Source organism: Rhinolophus ferrumequinum, chromosome 9 (assembly GCF_004115265.2).
Source record: "Rhinolophus ferrumequinum isolate MPI-CBG mRhiFer1 chromosome 9, mRhiFer1_v1.p, whole genome shotgun sequence".
Lineage (NCBI taxonomy): Eukaryota > Metazoa > Chordata > Mammalia > Chiroptera > Rhinolophidae > Rhinolophus > Rhinolophus ferrumequinum.
This window is the reverse complement of record NC_046292.1, coordinates 16,256,356-16,276,134: the sequence shown is the minus strand read 5'-3', so window position 1 is coordinate 16,276,134 and position 19,779 is coordinate 16,256,356. Positions and strand designations below refer to the sequence as shown.

Genomic DNA, 19,779 nt, shown 5'->3' with positions numbered 1-19,779 from the left:
TCTAATAAAGATACGGTAGTAAATGGGGGGGAAAAGAAATTATTAAGATGGTAAATTTTATGTTTATCTTACCACAATAAAAAAATATTGAAAACAAAGTACTTAAAGGAGATGTATAGCCTTAGTTTATGTTGAAAAAAATGAAAAGCTGAGATTTAAGGAGTTTAATGTCATTGTAAAGAAATTAAGCAGGTAAAAACAGATCACTAATCCCAACAAAGTCGAAGTAATGAAATAAAAAGCAGAAACTAAAGAAGCAGAACACAATAGTTGATTCTTTGAAATACTAATAAAATAGACAAATAGAAAAAGAGATAAGGCACAAATAATTTTAGGAATAAAAAAGGACACATTATACACTAAGATTAGAAAGAGAATAATATGGGTTATTTTATACTAATAAAATTTAAAACATAAAATGAACACATTTCTAGAAAATATTATTAAGCAAAATGGCTTAAGGGGAAGTAGAATTCCTCTACTATTTAAAGAAACTGGACAGAAGTGCACAGTCTTCCCATAAAGAAAACACTAGACCCATATGGTTTTACAGATAAATCCCACAAATTTCCAAAGAGGTTGGAAGTCTTATAGTTTTTCAGACAATAGCAAAAGGGAACGTGCCTCAACTCAGTCTTAATATTACAGTCACTTTCATACCACAATTAGAGGAGGAGACTAAAATAAAAGGATAGTTCTGTCCACTCAGGAACAAAGATGCAAAAAGTCCTAAGGAAAATAGTTGCAAAGTGAATCCAGGCAATAGTCATAAAAACATAATAAATCATGTTGAAATTGATTACATTTCAGGAATTTAAGGTTACCTTGAACATCAGAAAATCTAATGAACTAACACATTAAAGGAGAAATGCTAGATGATATTCTCAATACTTTGTGAAAAATTGTTTGATAAAATTTAAAACATTTATGATTAATGGGAAAAAATAAAAACTCCTTGCAAAGCAGGACAAGAAGTGATGGTATAAACTAAGAATTTATAGCAAACATACTTAAAGGCCAGGTGTTTAGAAGCAAGCCTTCCCAACCAGGAGTGAGATGGGGTACCCTGTATCACTGTAGTCAGTATTGTTTGAAATGTCCTAATCAACACAGTAAAATTACTAAAAGAAATAAGGGAAATAAGAATTAGCAAGGAAGAAATTAAGCTGTCTTTCTCAGCTGATGTGATTGTCCACACAGAAAACTCCAATGCATTATTAGAATTAATAAGATACTTTAACAGGTGGTTGGACCAATAAATAAAAATCAATTGCATTTCTACAGTCCAGAAACTAGAAAACAATGAAAAACTTCCACTTATCAGAACAACAAAAGATGTAAAGTACCTAAAACAAAATCACAAAAGTTGTGCAAGAGACACCCTCACAGTTCCAAACGCCCTAATTTCCAGCTAATGTTTCCCACTGGGAGATGTAGGGACCACACCCATTTTAGTTGGTTGTTTGTTTTACTTGTTATTGAGTTTTAGGATAGTATTCTGGATATTAATCCCTTGTCAGATATATGACTTGCAAATATTTTCTCCTATTTTGTGGGTTGCCATTTTATTCTTTATAGTTGATACTATCCTTTGATGCACAAGAGTGATGAAATCCAATTTATCTATGTTTTTTCTTTTGTTGTCTGTGGTTTTGGTGTCATGAAAAAAATTGTTACCAAATCAAATGTCATGAAGCTTTTTCCCCTATGTTTTCTTCTAAGAGTTTTGTAGATTTAGCTCTTACATCTTAGTTTTTTATCCATTTTGGGTTAATTTTTGTATATGGTGTCAGGTAAGAAGAGTCCAACTTCAATATTTTGCATGTGGATATCCAATTTTCCCAACACCCTTTGCTGAAAAGACTGTCCTTTCTCCATTGAATAGTCTTGGAATCTTTGTTGAAAACTGACCTTATATGCAAAGGTTTATTTCTGGGTTCTCTATTCTATTCCATTAGTCTATATATCTTCCTGTTTTGATTAATATAGTAAGTTTTGAGATCAGGAAGTGTGAGTCCTCCAACTTCGTTCTTCTTTTTCAGGATTGTTTTGGCTATTCAGGGTCCCTAGAGATTCCATAGGAATTTTAGAATGGATTTTTCTATTTCTGCAAAAACCATCATTGGGGTTTTAATAGGAATTGCAGTGAATCTGTAGATCACTTTGAGTAGTATTGACATCTTAACAATATTATGTCTTCCAATTCATGAACACAGGATGTCTTTCCATTTATTTATGTCTTCTTTAATTTCAGCAATGGTTTGTAGTTTTCGGTGTATAAGTCTTGAAAGTCTTATATTTTAAACACCATGCTAGTATTTTTTGGGTCTCAAGCTGCAAGTTTGAGGATTCTGTATGTAGGGCTTAAATTATTATAATAGAGGAAGTTTTCAGTGCTACAGAAGCATAACAGAACACTTATCATCTCTTGTTTTCTCACAATCTAAAATCTGAGCCCCTTGAAGGCAGGGACATGCTTTCTCTGCTCCCCTGAGAATGCCATTCAGTGCACTCACCTTTGGATATGCACCCACCCAGTAGCCACAGTGACTATTTACAAACTGCAAATTTGATCATTTCTCCTGCTTAAAACCCTTCAAATGCATTGCTATTAGGACAGTTGATATTAATATATTCTCCAAAGCCCTGTGGTATGGTCCCTGCCAATCGCTCCCATTTTAGTAGGAAGTCCCCTTGCCACTCCCTCCTTGCTCTCCAATTATTCTGGCCTTCTTTTCATCTTTCTAAAAACAATGTTTTCCAAATATTTCTAATTGCTGTCTACAGTGAGAAATTTATTTTACATTGCAACTTGGTTGACATATACAATAACAAACAAAAGTTTTGCAAAGCAGTACCTAGTACTTATACAATGCACTCTGGTATTTTCTATTCTGTTTATTTTTTTAAAAAGTTGGCACCCACTAAATTAATATTGTGACCAATTAATGGGGCACAACATGTATTTTGAAAAACACTGCTCTAAGCTTTCAATTTCTCTGCCTCAGGGCCTTTGCATATACTATGCTCTCTTTCTGGAAAATATTCCTGTATCCTATTTACCTGGATAGATCTTACTCATTCTTCAAGGTATGAAACGAAAGGTTGCTTCTCTCTCTGGAGTCAACTCCCGAAGATCATGATGAATGAGTTAATACATGCAAAACTCAGAACATTGCATGGCAAATAGTAATGCTTCATCTTATTATTATGAAAGGTAGCAATTACACAACTGTTCGTATGATCATTGTGAACACAAAAGGACCACATACTAAACCTGACAAGTTCACGGGGAGCCTGCATGGCAGTCCTTAAAAACTTGGTAATCACAAGTAACCACACAGGATGGTCTGAACAGAAAAATTCCATACTAAAGTGGGTTGGTTCATGGTGGGTAGTTACATCATAGACCTGTGGCTTTCTTGACAGAGGTCAATCTTTGCCTTAAGTGAGCCTATCTCTTGTCTTTGTGCATCTAGGATAACATAACTTTGAAATGTCAGAGTAGTTTTCTTTTCCAGACCTTCGAAAGCACAACTGCTGCCACCACAGCACAGAGACCACAGAACCCTTCATTGTTTTCTTATTGCCCACATACCATCTCTAGTACTGTAAATGTTTATTATCTAGACACACACACACACACACCAATGTAAAAGCATGTGTCTCTCCGTTTTGCTTTCTATCCAATCCTAGAGATTTCCCCTGCTTTGCTTTCTCTCACCTCCTCAATTTACCATGAATGGATTTCCTGTAACCCTCCTTACATCTTAACCTTTGTTCTAATGTATAAAATAAGCTGCAAAACTGCCATTCTCCAGAGCATTTTCCCAATCTGTTGAGATTTTGCTTCCAGGCATGTCCTCAAAATTTGGCTCAAATAAACTTTTATAAGACTTTTCTACAGGCTGGTCGTTCTTTTAAGGACATTATTAAAATCTGCCTCCTCACACCTCCCAGACTCTAAGCCCATGAAGACAGAAACTTTGATTAATTTTTGTTCATCTTTATATAGTCCTAACGCCACACTTTGCCTGGCATTTAAACGGCGCCCAGAAAAAACCAGAACGGGTAAGGGAAAAACTCCAGGGAAGGAATACAAAAGCAGTGCTGGGGGCGGAGCCAGCGTAAGACGTCACCACGTCGCTCCAGAGACCCGCCCCAAAGGCGGGGTCATGCCCACCTAGTGGTGGGCGGTCACGTGGGACTCAGCCGCTGGGGCATCTGGGCCAAGATGGCGACAGTGAGGGAGTCCCTGCGGCGAAGATTGGTGGGCTTGGCGTCCCTCCGGGCTGTAAGTGCCCCCCCGACCTGCCCAGGGGCGGGCTTGCAGGCACCGTGACGGTCGGGGCGGGGGCTTGGCTCGTGCCGCTACTCTCTTGAGAGGCGAAGCCGGACAGCTGTCTGGCTGGGCAGGAGGATCCTGAAGTCTTAGACCCTCTCTGTTCTTGCCAAATCCCTTGAAGGGCATTGGGGAAACTGAGTCCCAGAGAGGGGGAACGACTTGCCGGGGACGCCGTCCCACGTGTCCCAATTCCGTGTTCAAGGCTTGTCCCTGTGATACTGGCATCTTTCTCCCTCTAATTGAGCTTCAGACCTCTCCAAGCTCCTCCTTAACTCACAAATACTCTTCCAGTTCCGAGTTGGAAAAGCAAGGTCATTCCCCCTCCCTTCGCCTTCATTTCCAGCTCTAGTTGCCTTTGGCGATGCTTGGTAAACAATCCCAGCGTCCCCAGCAGGGCTTGGGTCGCGGGTGGACACGCTGTGATTTCCTTGGAATTCTACTTTGTGCCTGTTTGAATCTGATGTTTCCCCTTCTCTCCCATGCTGCGAATGGGGGGAAATTGTCCAAGACCTACTTATAAAAAGGGTTGAATAAATCGTGTTGGTTAAAGCTCAAGCTGTGGTGTCCAATGGTTCTGCCACTTTCTAGGCTGTGTGGCATAGTTGTTTATCAACCCCAGTTTTCTCATCTGTCACATGAATAAACATTACCCCAGGATTGTTTTGGAGATTAAAGAAAATGTAGGTAAAGCATTTGACATTGCTCTAGTTCTTAGGAAGTGATCTATCAGTGTATTTTTGCCTTAGGTTGGGAGTTATAACTGTGTAGTGGAGAAAAATTATATTATCTTGGCAGTAGACCCCTCAGAAAATCACTTTAATGTCTATTAGGCCAGCCACCTTCACCAATTGCTCATGTGTAAAATAAAGATAGTAATTCCAACTTGAAAAGTTAAGAAAATTAAATGAGATGGTAGATATCAATATGCCTTGAAAGAAAATTCCTGGTGTCATGAGATGGTGGTGATGGGCCCTCTCTGGGGTAACTAGCATCGACTTGGTAACAGAACCAGACAGTTCAAGTTCACTTCCTAGCTGTGTGATTTTGGGTAATCTTTCTGAGGCTCTTTCTTCCTCTATGGAGTTAAGATAATGACAGTCCCTGCCAGGTAGGGACTAGGTGAGTTCCTTATGCCTGAAGTTAGCACTGGTCTTGAGTCAGTATTAGCTGTGATAGAGGTACACAAGCTCCGGAGCCTGTGGCCCAGGACTTGTGTGGTTAGAGGGGGATCATCTCTGAGCAGAACTTTACAGAGGGAAGGAACTGGGCAACCAAGAGAAGAGAAGGCTGGAGGGACCAAAGGGTGGCAAAGAGGCACCATGGCCTAGGGGTTAAGAGCACGTGCTCTAAATCCACATGGCAGACTCAGATAGTGAATCAGTGATTAGGTAACTGTGACCTTGGAAAAGTTACTTAATCTCTTTGGGTTTCAGATTTCTCATAGTAAAATGGGGATTGTAATAGTTCCTACCTAATAAGGTTCTTGAGAGGATGATATGGGTTAAAGGTAGAAGGCCTTGTAAGTATCTGGCAAATATTAAATGCCTAATACATATGAATTGTTATTATAAGAAGAGTTATTGGAAAGGAAGTGGAATTGAGTTTATTGTGTTCTAATAAAAGGAACTTACAAGCATGTTTTACATTGTTTCAACCACATTCAACAGTTATTTATTGAGCCCCTATTATAGTCCTAGGGCCTTGGAAATATAGCAATGAATGAAACAAAGTTCCTGCCTCATGAAGCTTACATTCCAGTGGGTCATTTTAGGGTGATGTACCAGCAGAGGCTGAATGAATGAATATCCCTGTTGGAGGGAGATGCAACTTGCAGGAACCTTCCAACTTAGCCTGTTTAACTTCATGCAATTTGAAGGCTCATCACCTTAGTCTCTAGGAAGCTTTGCTGGATAAAACCAACGCCAGTTCAAGTGAGTTGTTCAAGGTCCTGCTGATTCATAATGGGGAATATTTCCTTCCTCAAAAGCTTCAGGGGATCTTTAGTAGGTTACACAGTGCACCTCTCACCTCACCACATTGCATCTGTTTATTCAGATAATCAGTTAAAACAAAATTAATTTGAAGTGTTGTAGTATTAAGAAGACTAGAAGAAAGAGGGAAACAAAGCCTCGTGTTACTTGGTGGTGAGAACAGTAAGATTTGGGGCAGATTTTATATGGAGGAGACTCAAGGCCTTTTTTTAAATGTCTTCAGCTGCTGAAGGTGTCATCTCTCCTCAGACCTACTCTCCTTGTCATTACCCAGCCTGTGATTGTAATAGAACACAGCCCCCCCACGCCACAAAGTCCCAGACTAACTACTCCTCCCCACATCTGGTAGTTGCCCTCCTCTGGGACAGCTGTGCCCTCCATGCATTTATTTGTTGTTTCAATAACTTTTTAATGAGTGCCTGCTTTGGGCCAAGCACAGTGCCAAACACGAGAGATGAAGTGGAAGTTGAGACAAAGTCCCTCATAGAGTTTCTATTCTACTGGAGGAAACATTGAGTGGGCATTATTTGCAGTATTCTGAAGGAAGTAATTGTAGTCCTGAAATAGGAAATTATGAGGGTGAGGAGATTGGCAGCCTCATTTACAAAGGGTGGTCAGAAGAGGCCTGTCTATGACCGAAAGATGAGAGGGAGCCAGATGTGGGAAGAGCCAGATGAAGAGCATTCTGGGCAGAGGGAACAGTAAGCACTGAGGCCCTGCTGTGGGAAGAAGGCCAGTGGGATGGAGCGTAGTGACCCCGTGGGAGGAGATGTAGAACAGTAGGGACAGTAATGAGTTCACCAAGATCTGCAGGAGCCAAATGAGAAGAACTTTATAGACCATGGTGAGTCGGGGAAGGGGATGAGTCAGGTTTCTGGCTTAAGCAACAGCATGCATATGATGCTTTTTACTGAGAAAAGATAAAGTCAGACTGGAGAAATTAAACAGTTCTGTTTTGGGATTTGTAAGTTTGAGAAGTACAAATAGGTTTGTGTAAGAAACCTAAATGCTCAATTGTCAGGCAGTTGGAAAAGGGTCTGGACTTCAGGGGTGATAGTAGTGAAGATGGATCCATTCTTTCAGATTTGCCTCCCTGGGGAATTGTGACAATCTCTTCTTATTACTTTTTGTTTCCTCTTTTAAACCACAGGTCAGCACCTCATCTATGGGTACTTTCCCAAAGCAGGTGAAAATTGTGGAGGTTGGTCCCCGAGACGGGCTACAAAATGAAAAGGTAATGTTGGAAATCAACCAAAAAAGTGTTTTTGAACCTTGAGAGTTCCATGTGGTACGTGTAGCCAGGATGGACAGAGCTAGGCAAGACATCACTCTGCCCCACTTAGGGTGGGGTCCGGGAAACCAGGTGGGCCCCTGTGACAGGTAAACAATGTAAGGTGATGGTACAACAGGTGTGGTATCCTCTGGTCCATGTCAAGGCCCAGGGGGACGGGGTGAATGGTGAGTGCTGAGGGAGTGGAGAGTGAAGGTGGGGGCATGTCTATAGATCCAGGAATCCCATGTGAGGGGATTTATCCAAAGGAAGTCATGAAGGCCCCATGCAAAGATTTATTAGCTTTGGGGATGTTCCCACAACCCTGTTGGTAATGGTAGAAAATTGAAATAGTGCTGTTTGAATAGAATGTTCTGCGAAGATGGAAATGTTCTAGACGTGAGCTATCCCATGTGGCAGGTACCAAACACGTATGGCTACTGAGCCCTTGACATGTGACTAGTCAAGTGTGGCTGAGGACGTTTTATTTTTACATCATTTTAATCAACGTATTTATATAACCACATGTGGCCAGTGTCTAACATACTGGGCTGCACAGATCTAGAACGTTACAAATCTGGGAGGTTTTAAAGGTAACGGTTTTCTTTTGTTTTTGGCATGTGTTTCAGAAATAGTCATGTATTAATTATTTTTTAATTAATAAAAGCTTTTTATTTTTAAAGCATGATCAGCCTAATTTTAATAGTGAGCACTTGCTGGAAACAATAACCTGTAAGGTCCATGAAGGCAGAATCATGTCTGTTCTGCTCATTGCTGTAGCCCTAGCACCTAGCGCAAACCCTGGACCGTGGAGGGCTCTCAGAAATTATTTGTGGAATGGATTACATTAAAGCAGTGCACGAGAAGTCATGGGGCAGGGTGGAGAAGGGTCTGAAGTTCTTAGGACTTTTTTCCTGATCCTGGAGGTATAGGGGGCTCTGGGAGGCTTTTGAGCAGTAGAGTGAGACCATGAAAACTGTGTTTTAGGAGGATTCCTGTGGGAGGAATTGGTGGAGTGAGACCATGCCATGTATACATGGGACAATTGACATTAGATTTGGAAAGAGGAATCCATCGAATCTGCTTAACAATTAGACATGGTAGGGAGGGAGAGAAAGAAACACTAGGCTGAACGTATGAGGATGAGAGCCTATGCCAGCTGAGAGATGGAAAAGGGGAAGGTGTGATACTTTGGGGGCCCCATCTCATAAGACCCAGAGGGTTAGTCATTTCTGCCCTTTTCAAGCCTTGGTACATTGCTCTTAATTTGTTGATGATGGGGTCATAAGTGAACAAACAATTTAGTTAAGAAAAGTCTTTATGGGGGCCGGCCCGGTGGTTCAGGCGGTTAGAGCTCCATGCTCCTAACTCCGAAGGCTGCCGGTTCGATTCCCACATGGGCCAGTGGGCTCTCAACCACAAGGTTGTCAGTTCAATTCCTCAAGTCCCACAAGGGATGGTGGGCAGCGCCCCCTGCAACTAAAATTGAACATGGCACCTTGAGCTGAGCTGAGCTGCCGCTGAGCTCCCAGATGGCTCAGTTGGTTGGAGCGTGTCCTCTCAACCACAAAGGTTGTCGGTTCGACTCCCGCAAGGAATGGTGGGCTGCACCCCCTGCAACTAGCAACAGCAACTGGACCTGGAGCTGAGCTGCGCCCTCCACAACTAAGATTGAAAGGACAACAACTTGACTTGGAAAAAAGTCCTGGAAGTACACACTGTTCCCCAATAAAGTCCTGTTCCCCTTCCCCAATAAAAAAAAAAAAGAAGAAGAAGAAGAAAAGCCAGTATGGCAGAAAGATATTGTTTCCATGTAAATATTAACTCCTTTTCAGGTGAGAAGCTGCCTCCACTGTAAAACGCTATCTGTAAAACTTGAAGATGCCTTGTACCCCGTCTATTGGCGAGGATTACATGTGAATTCATCTTAATGTTAGCAAGTTGAGATAGTGAAGTGCTTGCTGTAGCAAAAGCGTTGAACTGACAGGCACTGCTTTCTGAGGCCATTTCCTTCTCAGCTTTGCTGACCTGTCTTTTCTGGTGTTTGTCCCTCCATTGTAGAATATCGTACCTACTCCAGTGAAAATCAAGCTGATAGACATGCTTTCTGAAGCAGGACTCCCCGTTATAGAAGCCACCAGCTTTGTGTCTCCCAAGTGGGTTCCTCAGGTGAGCCCCAGCCCTCAGTGAGAGGCGTTTCTCGGATGAGTGGGATGGAAAGGTTTGCATTTGCCCTGGAAGTAAGTAGAAGTCAGGAACATAAGTTTCCGGGTCTCTGGCGTTGAGTGGTCTCAGGTGATTCAGAGCAATGTGGTGCTGCAAAAGCAGTACCCGGGGAGGTGGGAGGCTTGGATTCCGTCTTGGCTCGGTCCCCAACTTGCTTGGGGACCTTGCTAAGGCCATCCCCTCTCCAGGTTGAAGACGGCCTCTTCTGGCTCTAGAAGTCTAGAGTCTCCAGGCCTGGCCTGTGGTTTCTGCATTTGTAGAAGGGAAAGACCAATGACACCTGCTTCACAGAGACAGTCAAGTGGGGGAGAAAGATCCTGTTCCAACTGAGTGCTAGATAACACAGAGAGAGCTGAACCCAGTGCCTGGCTTGGAGTGTGTCCTCCGTAAACTGCTGGTAGTAGTGTTACCGCTGTTACTGCTTATGTAAAGCTGCCAGTATTAGCCACACAGAGAAATCGGGGCTATTGCCCACACCAAGGGGCCTTCTGGTCCATCAGCAGTCAAACAGGTAGTAAAAGCACTGGAGAGACTCAAAATCTGCAGAAGGACTCATTCTCCACAGGTTTTGGAGAATAGAGATCTTGTGATAAACAGGTTTTCTCGGCCTGAGCTCTCTACCTACCCTCCATGATGCCTCAGCAATATCTCCCTTGCTTTCCAGATGTCTGACAATGCCGACGTCTTGAAGGGCATCCAGAAGTTTCCTGGCATCAACTACCCAGTCCTGACCCCAAATTTCAAAGGCTTCCAGGCAGCCGTAAGCTATTAGCTTGTTGACGTGGGCCTCTGAGATGAGATTGATGGCACTGGTCCTTGCCTTGTCCCTGGGCCTCAGTGCCTGTCCTGGGATGTCTGTCTGAAGGGCTGTCTCCCGTGGTGAAGAGCATGTCACACAGACCCGGGGGCAGTCCTGACCCTGCCCCTGCCACCCCTCTGACCTTGACAACCCTCAGGTTCTGCCTGTAAAACAGGGCTAACGTCGTGAGGATTTCAGAGAATAGAATGCGCAGAAATTGCTTAGCAAGAGCCTGGTAGAAGATAAGGGCCTAATAAATGGTAGCTTTTGTTGTTCTTACCATTTCCTGTTTACAGAAAGGTAAGGCAACCTCCCCACAAGAGCTTCAACAGTAGTTGCTAGTATCTGCCAACTTTCTTAGCATTGTAGATGAGAATGTCATTGGAGATATTGATTCTAAACTCAGGCGAAAAGCTTCTTTTAAGAGTGACTGGCTTCCAGGGTGGTGATGGCAGTGGCAGTGTTGGTCCTCGGGGGAAGGCCAAGTTGGCTTTTTTGGTGGGCTATAAGTCACTGTCTAAATTTCCTAGGGCTGCCATAACAAAAGACCAAAAACTAGGTGGCTAAAAACAACAGACATTTATGCTCTACCTGTTGTGGAGGCCAGAAGTCTGAAATCCCGGTGTCAGCTGGGTTGGTTCTTTCTGAGAGAGAATTTGTTCCATGCCTCTCTCCTAGTTTCTGGTGACGACCAGCAGTCGTTCACATTCCTGGCTTGTAGGTACATCACTCCAATCTCTGCCACCATCTTCCCCCGCCTTCCCCGTGTCTCTCTGTCTTCACTTGGCCGCTGTGTTAGAAGGACACCAGTCTTATTAGAGTAGGAACCAATACGGCCTCATCTTAACGAATCATATCTACCATGACCCTGTTTCCAAATAAAATCACATTTTGAGGTACTGGGGGTTAGGACTTCAACATCTTTTTTGGGGGGTGGAGGGCAGGGAGGACACACAATTTAACCCATAACATTCATATATTATAAAATTCACTGTAAGACAAGGGTTTTGCCACTGTGGTGTTCCTTAAAGAGAAAAATGCTGAAAGAAATTCCCCTGGCTGTCGGCAGGTTGCTGCTGGAGCCAAGGAAGTGTCCGTGTTTGGAGCTGCCTCTGAGCTCTTCACCAAGAAGAACACCAACTGCTCCATCGACGAAAGTTTGCAGCGGTGTGACCAAGTCCTGCAGGCAGCTCGGACCACTGGTATCCCTGTGCGGGGGTGAGTCACAGCCCCTCGGTGCTGCCTGACTTTCCTCAGGACCATCCTGGACCAGGACCAGCCTCTGACTGAAGTGACACTCCCCACAAACTCCTTGTCTTGGGGGCAGGCAGCCCAAGCTCCACACCTAGACATCTTTCCCCAAGTAAATGTGGTCAGAGGAAATCCTAGCAAGTGCTTTCTCCAGACATGATTTCTGGGTCGCTTCACCAGAGGAATGTAGCAGGACCGGACAGTAAACAGGGTTTGCAAAGGTCAGTTTACTCCTGCTCTTCCACCAACTCTTCACACGTTCCTGAAGAATCTTCTAGGCCTCTAAACCTCCAAGATCACATCTTTAATAGCAGTAGTGCTAGGCATTGTCCATGCATTCTCTAACTGTAACTTTACAATCGCCCAGCAAGGACAGGACTAGCCCCACTTACAGGTGACAAAACCGAGGCTCAGGAAGGACAAAGAGTGCTGTCAGGTCACACAGCTGTCCAAGTTGCAGCCAGAGTGCTCCTTCCAAAATGCATGTCTGATCCCATCCCTCCCTGGGTAAAAGCCTTACAGTGACTCCCAATTCCAGACTTTTCCATATGATTTATAAGATCTTGCATGATTCAGCCCCTGTACTCTGTGCAACTTCATTGTTCACGGCTCCCTTCCAGCCCTGCTTCCTCTCACAACGCCTTCCAGCCCGACTGGAACTTTCAAGTTTGTCACATGCTCGCATTCTCTCTTCCTTTGGGCCTTTGCACGCATTTTCCATAGACTCAGGACTCTCTTCCTCCTACATCCTACTTGTCAGGGCTAACTCCTGCTCATCCTTCTGGTCCCCTTGTGGACACCAATTTCTCCAAGAAGCGTTCTCGGTCCCTAAGCTGGAGTTAGTGCCCTCCCTCTGGCCTCCCATAGTCCCTTGGACATCCTCTAACATAGCACTTAGCTGCTTGTTGAATTTCCCATGCCTCCCGCGCCCCCTCCACCATGCTCTCCATGAAGGCAGAGCCTACGTCTCTCTCAGTCCCTGGTGTGCCCATCTCCCAGCTCAGGGCCCAGCACACAGTAGGTGCTCAGGAACCGATGGGCAGGTGGATGGATGGGGAAGCAGGGGCTTGTCAGGTTTGCCAGACTCCCAGGCCTGTGCTCTTTCCTCAGTATCTCTCTTCCCTTTTCTTTGCTCAGCAATGATTGGAAAATAAGGAGGAGAATTAAAATGGGCACATACACTGAGATCTTTGAGTCTGAAGTTATTTACCAGCAAACATTTGTTATGGCTCTTAGTATGCAGAATAGATTGCTAGACTCTAAAAGGTTTTAGTGGAGCTTCAACCCCAGTGGTGTGGTTGGGAATAGACGCCACCTACATCCAGGATCCGAACTCCTTGCCGTAGCTCGCAGGACCCTGTGATGGGGCCTGCGCCCTCCTCTCCAACCTCATCTCGTACCTCTTTGCCCCTTGTTCCCCATGCGTCAGCTGTGTTGTCCCTTGTTCCGTGTCTTGAATACACCTACTCTTCCATCTCAGGGCATCTACACTGGCTCTTCTCTCGGCCCGGAATGCTCTTCCCTTCTCTGTCCTCCAGCGTCATGTCTTCAGAGGTCCTCCTGAGCCACGCCAGCTGCTGTTGCCCCTTTTGGCTTCTGTCACGTTCCGTCGTCTTTCCTTCATAGCACATCACTTTCTGAGATTATCTCATTCACTTACTCGATTGTCTTGTTACCAGCTACCTCCCTCACTTGAAACAAGCTCCGTGAGCGAGGGACCTTGTCAGTCTTGCTCACAGCGCTACGCTAGTGCCTGGCCCAGAGTGGGCGACTCAGTAAATAGCAGTTGAATAAATGAGCGAGTGAATCGTCTGGCAACTCACTGGAGTAGCTGATCCCTTGGCCCTCCGGCCAGCGCTCTTGTTCCTGCCTTTGGGTTCATGGGTCGCTGGTCCCCTCCTGTGAGTATGAGCCCCGGCTACGCTGGCCCACGTTCTGCTTTACCCCACTTCGTACAGCTCAGGTGCCTGCTCGGATCGCCCTCTGCAGCTCCTTCTCTCTGGCTGCTCTCTGGCCGCCTCTCCTGAGACCTGTGCCACCTCTGCTTCCTCAACTCCAGGCCTGGTAGACCCTGCCTTCCCTGCCACGGCTCTCCCTGACCCCTCCCGGGACTAAGCAGCACTACCTTCTTTCTGGCCCCCCCATCACTGAATTCGCTTTTCACTCAGGCACTTGGCCTCCTTCCCGGCTTCAGGTTTTGATTACAGGCTAACCAGGAACGTGGGAAACAGCCACCCTGCCTCAGGCCTGCTGGCCAGAGAGCACAGGGACATTGACTCCTCCCCTGTCTTCCCACAGGTACGTCTCCTGTGTGCTTGGATGCCCCTATGAAGGCAAGATCCCCCCGGCCAAAGTAGCTGAGGTGTGTGTGTCAGGGTGGGGGTTTCGTGAGGGTTGCCTACCTGGCCTGCCCCACGTGCACGTTCCTCTTACCACTCTTTCCTGGTGGGCCACTGATTTCATTCGTCACCCAGCTCCTTCATTAAGCTCCCCCGTGAGCACAGCCCTGCACTTGCTTCTAGAGGCCCACCCCTTAGCCCAGCATGGAGGGTAGGTCTCTGAAGCCCCTGGCGTCCACCCAGAGTAAACACCTCCAACTGCGTTTCTGGTTTGGTCAGCAGACAGGTGATGATTGAGGTGATAGTTGTCTGCGGAGAGGCTCCTCGTCCAAAGGTTCCGTGGTTCCTGGCAGTGGTCAGAGGCGCCACTTGACATGCTCTGAGCAGCTCCATGAAGAGCACATGCAGGAATTGAGTTGAGCAACGCAAGAGCTTTAGGTCATTTAGTCTTCAAAACCACCCTGCAAATTCAGTATTGTTGTTGTTCCATTTTACAGTTGAGGAAACTGAGACTGACTTGCCACGCAGGTTGCAAATGGTGTGACCAGGTCTCAACCTCCACCTTGTTAACCTCCAAAGCCTGCTCGCTCTTCCCTCCACACCATGTAGCATCCAAACTAACAGTCACAACTGCCAGTTGAGAGTGGCAGCTGGGCTCCTAGTCTCAGGCCCCTGTTGCCACTAGTCCTCACCATAGCCCTTGAAAGGCTCATCACTGTATTTCAGAAGCGGAAGTTGAAGCTCAGAAAAGCGAAGTCTCTTGCCGAGGTCCCACAGCTAGTGAGCAGCAGAATTGGTACTTTAATCCAGCATCGGTCACTCCCACGCCACTCCTTGTGCTGCACACTCTGCCCCACAGGCAGCCACAACTCCAATCGCTCCTCATTTCCTTATCCGGCAGACCGTGGCTGAGTGTCGTCTAGGTCCCTGGCCTGCCACATCCTTCCCCCACCTTCTCAGCAGCATGACATGGGGCAGCATCTCCTCAGGCGGGGCATACGCTGCTCTGGTTTTGCAGTGATTTTAGGAGTATTTAGATGGGCTTCTAAAAATTTAAATAGTTAGTACTTCTATTAAAAATATATAACTAGCACCTCAGATCTGTGGTTCCACAGATCTTCTTACCAAGGATAAAGCTACAAGAAAGGGATCAATTTTACTGATTCCAGTACCTGGGTCTGACACAGTGTGTGAAGGTGGTAAGTGAAGGACTGACGTTTGAGACATGGCGGGGAGGAAAGCACAGGGGTTGGAGCTGCAGAGCCTGCCCGGTGGCAGCTCCCTTACGGACCCCTGATGGGTAGAATGAGGATTATCATTCCCACTCAAAGGTGTAAGGAACCTATGACCTGATAGGAATTTAGTGCTCAGACATAGCGGTGTTCTGCGCAGGCTAAGGGCTCCTGCTTCGCAGTGCTTGGGCCCTTGGCGTGGGGAATCTGGTGTCCTCCAAGTACCTGCTTGTCTTCCCAGGTCGCCAAGAAGATGTACTCAATGGGCTGCTACGAGATCTCCCTGGGGGACACCATCGGCGTGGGCACCCCTGGGATCATGAAGGATATGCTGTCTGCTGTCATGCACGAGGTGCCAGTGGCTGCCCTGGCTGTCCACTGCCATGACACCTATGGCCAGGCCCTGGCCAACACCTTGGTGGCCCTGCAGGTAATCCAGGCATATCCTAGGAGGAAAGCACGTGTGCTTCCTCCCAAAGGGCATTGGTGCCAGGACAGCTGTGTCTCATCTGTGCTTTCAGTGAGGCTTTCCTGTGTGCCGGGCCCTGGCCTGGCCATGGGGGACACAGACATGTGACCCTGCCCCGAAAGCGAGGGGGTTAGGGAACCATTCTAACACATTATGACAGATGCCACGAAGGGTGGAAGCACGTGGCTGGGGAATGTGCCCATCCCTGCTGGGAGGTTAGAGAGAATGTGCCAGAAGAGGCCTGAGCAAGGCTTGGACGATGTGAAGAAGTTCAGCAGATGAACAAGGGGCAGAGGGCTGGCTTGGCAGCACCGCGGTGTCAGACTAAGGGGTTCAGGGGGCACTCAGGTACCCTCACCCTGCGATAGCATGCCAGGCCGCGCCTCTGTGTGGGGGAAGATAGGCAGAGTTCACCCAGAGATAGGGTGAGACCTCAGGCTGGGTTTCCCTTGAGGTTTCTTGTGGGCTGGCCACAAATGAGGAGTCCAGGGCCTGGCTGCCCATTAGAAGGAAGTTCTGAGTGTCCGACCACAGCCTCCCTCGCTGTAACATTAGTCTGAATCTAACCTGTTGTCCTTAGGTTAGCTGGAGCAATCCTGGGCCACCTTTCTTTCTTTTTTTTTCTCTCTCAAGTTATCCCTTAGAGGCTCATGTCTTGAAGCTAGGTGATTCTATTCCTTTTTGGGTCTGTTTTCTCAGAGTTGTGGTTGTCAAGAGTAAGGTCTGTTCGAGGTTTAAGGAGAGACGGAAAGTGCAACGGGTCATCCAGGAGAGTGGGAAACAGACTGACCTAGGGACAGGGCCTCGGCCCCCTGGGGTTAGAGGCCAAGACTTGAAGTGAGAGCAGCCTTGTGGGGGAGGGGTGTATGACTGAACCACAGTACACAGCAGGGGTCTGAAATCCCAGCAGTGGGAGGGGGTTACTTTAGGTCGGTCATCAGGAAGGGCCGCCTAAGGAAGTGGCTTTTAGGCTGAGACCTTGAGTGAGATGGAATCTTGACACCATTAAAGGAACTGAGGGAAGGTATTCCTGGCAGAGGAAACAACGTATGCCAAAAAGACTCACTATTCCAAGAGCTAAAAAGAGAAACACTGGCTCTTCCAGTGGGATTTTCACTTTAACAGAATCATAAGCCAAAGGAATGAATAACTCAGTGGAATTTCAGGCAGCAGACAACTGGGCACCTCACAGGGACCAGCTTTGTAGGCTCTGGTCCCCACAGTGACAGCCATGTTTCACTGTCCTTATGTTTCCAGATGGGAGTGAGTGTCGTGGACTCTTCTGTGGCAGGACTTGGAGGCTGTCCCTATGCCCAGGGGGCATCGGGAAACTTGGCCACCGAGGACCTGGTCTACATGCTGGCCGGCTTGGGCATTCACACGGTAAGCCTGCCTGCCTCCCGTGGCAACCTCCCTGAACTGACCAGAGTGCTGCCTGAGGCAGAGGACAGAAGCTGGTAGGTTTGTTCAGGGATTGTGGGGGGCAAGGGGGGAGGGTTAACAGGGGAAAGGTGTCAGGGGATTAGCGTATGTTTTTGAGATAGCAGAGTATGGTTGATGGAGGCCACTAGAAGGCCAGGCTCTCAGTGTGAGTTTGACAGTTCAGTTTGGGGAGGCACAGGGGTCTAAGGAAAGCTCCTGGAAAAGGGTCAGGTCCCTCTGGACCTTTGTTTTGTTCTGTGTCAAGTGAGGGCTGTAGAATCAGACCCCCAGGGCTCTGTCAGAGTCAGTAAGGGCCTTCAGTGTGGGTTGGAAGCAGTATAGCACCTGTGCTTTGGGATCAGATGGAACTGGGTTTAACACACTTGACAAATTACTTCACCTCTCTGGGCCTAAGAAATGGGAATAACAAGAGCACCTATCTTGGAGGACCGCTATGAGGATTAAGTAAGAAAACGTAGACGGCTTAGCCCAGAGCTGAGCACGTAGTACATCAGTAAAGAGGAGCTATTGTTGGGAACAGAGGTGATTGCTCTCTGCCTCAGTCTGTGTTACTTCAGTATGCAGTGTTTGACCACTGTGGGCCAGGCCTTGTGCTAGGCCTGGAGATGGAGCACTGAACAAAACTGACGAGATCCCTGTTCTGGTGGTGGCACTAGAGAGCATTCCACAGACTGAGGCAGCTTATACAAGGGGAACCAGAGAGGGGATCCCAGATGCCAGGAGGACACAACCTCACATGCAGCTGGCTGCTTTCCCATCGTCAGAGGAACAAGAGTCCGTTTGCCTTCCCCTTTACTTTTTCATTATCACAGTTGTCTGTCCAGTCTGATGTTTCCCTGGGTGTTGAGGGCATGTCATGACTTACTGCATCCCTCATCTTGTTTCTCAAAGGGTGTGAACCTCCAGAAGCTCCTGGAAGCTGGGACCTTTATCTGTCAAGCCCTTAACAGAAAAACCAGCTCCAAAGTGGCTCAGGCTACCTGTAAACTGTGAGCCCCAGGCCCACCTGAAGCTCTGGGGACTGTGTGGGAATAGGGCATGCGTGGATGATTCACGGATGGACACGTGGAAATGGGCATGAAATTAACAGGGCAGGTACCTCACCACCAGCTCTGCACGGAGGTCTCTTCTGCAAAAAGCAGGCAAGGGACAGGAGCTGTTTGGCCTTAGCGCCCCCTGCCAGACCTGAGTATGAGTGAGGCTTTGGGATTCTGGAGGCCTCCCTTCACCATGGACCCCAAGTCCAGGAGTTGAATCTCTGAGGGCACTTGGGAACCCAGTTCCCTGGCTTGGGTTGATCCTGTAGTCTCATCTCGGTGAAATTTGTCAGCTGGTTACTCTACACAGCTCAACTCTGCCATGGACTTGGGGCCATTGCTCTCTTACCTTGTAGGGCAAAGGGGCATGGAGGGGTTTTTCCCCAAGCTGGCAAAGGGCATTTGCTGAATGGAGACAGGTTGAGCTTCTGTGGTGGCCACCTGCCAACTCCAACCCCTCTGGAAAATCTCCACTTTGAACATGATTTATGAAATACAGCTATGTAATTAAAGGCTTAATGATACAGAACCATTCTAGTATTCTGTCCAGGTAGGTGTACGGCTGAGAGTCGGGGAATTAAACATTTATTTGCACTGAGAGGAAACTGCAGACTGTTAACCTCTGGGTTTTCTCCGTTTCCCTACCTGAGCCTCAGATTCATAGTGACTGGAAATGGGTGGCTTTGGCCTTACTCAGGGCTGGCCAGAGAGACTGGAGAGGCTGTTTCTGAGGCTCTTGACTCTGTGACCAGGGCTGCCCTCCAAACTCTCCCGTGGGCAGCAGTGGCCATTTGCTCCTCAGGGCCGGGCCAGGGGCGGGTCTGGGTGCCCTTTAGCTCTGGATCTCAGGCTCTGCTGTCTGTCACTCATCCTTGCTGGACCCCAGCAGGCCCAGGGCATTTCAGCCTTTGAGAAACACTTGTACATTTATTTTTGCTCAGGTTCCATCAGTCAGTGTCACGCGGGGTGTCATGCGGGGTCTCAGCTCCCTCTCCCCGCATAAGGACGCAGGATATGGTGAGGCCAAAAAGCAACACCCACGGAGCCAGAGATAGGGGAGTCATATCACTATATTCTCGCTGGTGGCCAGTGAGACACATGAAGTAGGACCCACACGACCCGCAATCTGCCGTCCACTTTTCTCCCTGCCAAGCAACCAACCCCTTAGCGTAGCCCCTGCAGTTACATTAGTGACTAATTGGCTAACTGGTTATAGCTGATGACCAGCTAGTCCCAGCTGATGGCCATCTGCTACCCGAGCCAGCACCTTTCTACGAGAGGCCGAGAGCCTGGAAACCCTCTGGGACTCTGTCCCCACACTCAGTATGTCATGCCTTTACGTACCTCCTTCCCTAGTCCTACCTTTGTTTTAGACAG

The 19,779-nt window shown here is 47.0% G+C and overlaps 1 protein-coding gene across 1 annotated transcript; it reads left to right on the top strand.

Moving 5' to 3' along the window:
- The first annotated feature begins 4,166 nt into the window (after positions 1-4,166).
- On the top strand, positions 4,167-18,950 carry HMGCL (3-hydroxy-3-methylglutaryl-CoA lyase). Its single transcript, XM_033115356.1, has 9 exons — positions 4,167-4,294; positions 7,487-7,570; positions 9,668-9,775; positions 10,497-10,592; positions 11,701-11,849; positions 14,181-14,244; positions 15,695-15,883; positions 17,180-17,305; positions 18,257-18,950. The coding sequence occupies exons 1-9, from the start codon at positions 4,235-4,237 to the stop codon at positions 18,356-18,358; spliced, it is 978 nt and encodes a 325-aa protein (XP_032971247.1). The 5' UTR covers positions 4,167-4,234; the 3' UTR covers positions 18,359-18,950.
- The last annotated feature ends 829 nt before the right edge of the window (positions 18,951-19,779 follow it).

What these genes read in the sequence shown, in the direction of transcription:
- HMGCL (XM_033115356.1), top strand. Translation starts at nt 4,235, where the DNA reads ATGGCGACAGTGAGGGAGTCCCTGCGGCGAAGATTGGTGGGCTTGGCG. An exon ending in GCTTGGCGTCCCTCCGGGCT is followed by an intron (nt 4,295 to 7,486) that starts GTAAGTGCCCCC and finishes TTTAAACCACAG; the next exon opens with GTCAGCACCTCATCTATGGG. An exon ending in CTCCCAAGTGGGTTCCTCAG is followed by an intron (nt 9,776 to 10,496) that starts GTGAGCCCCAGC and finishes CTTGCTTTCCAG; the next exon opens with ATGTCTGACAATGCCGACGT.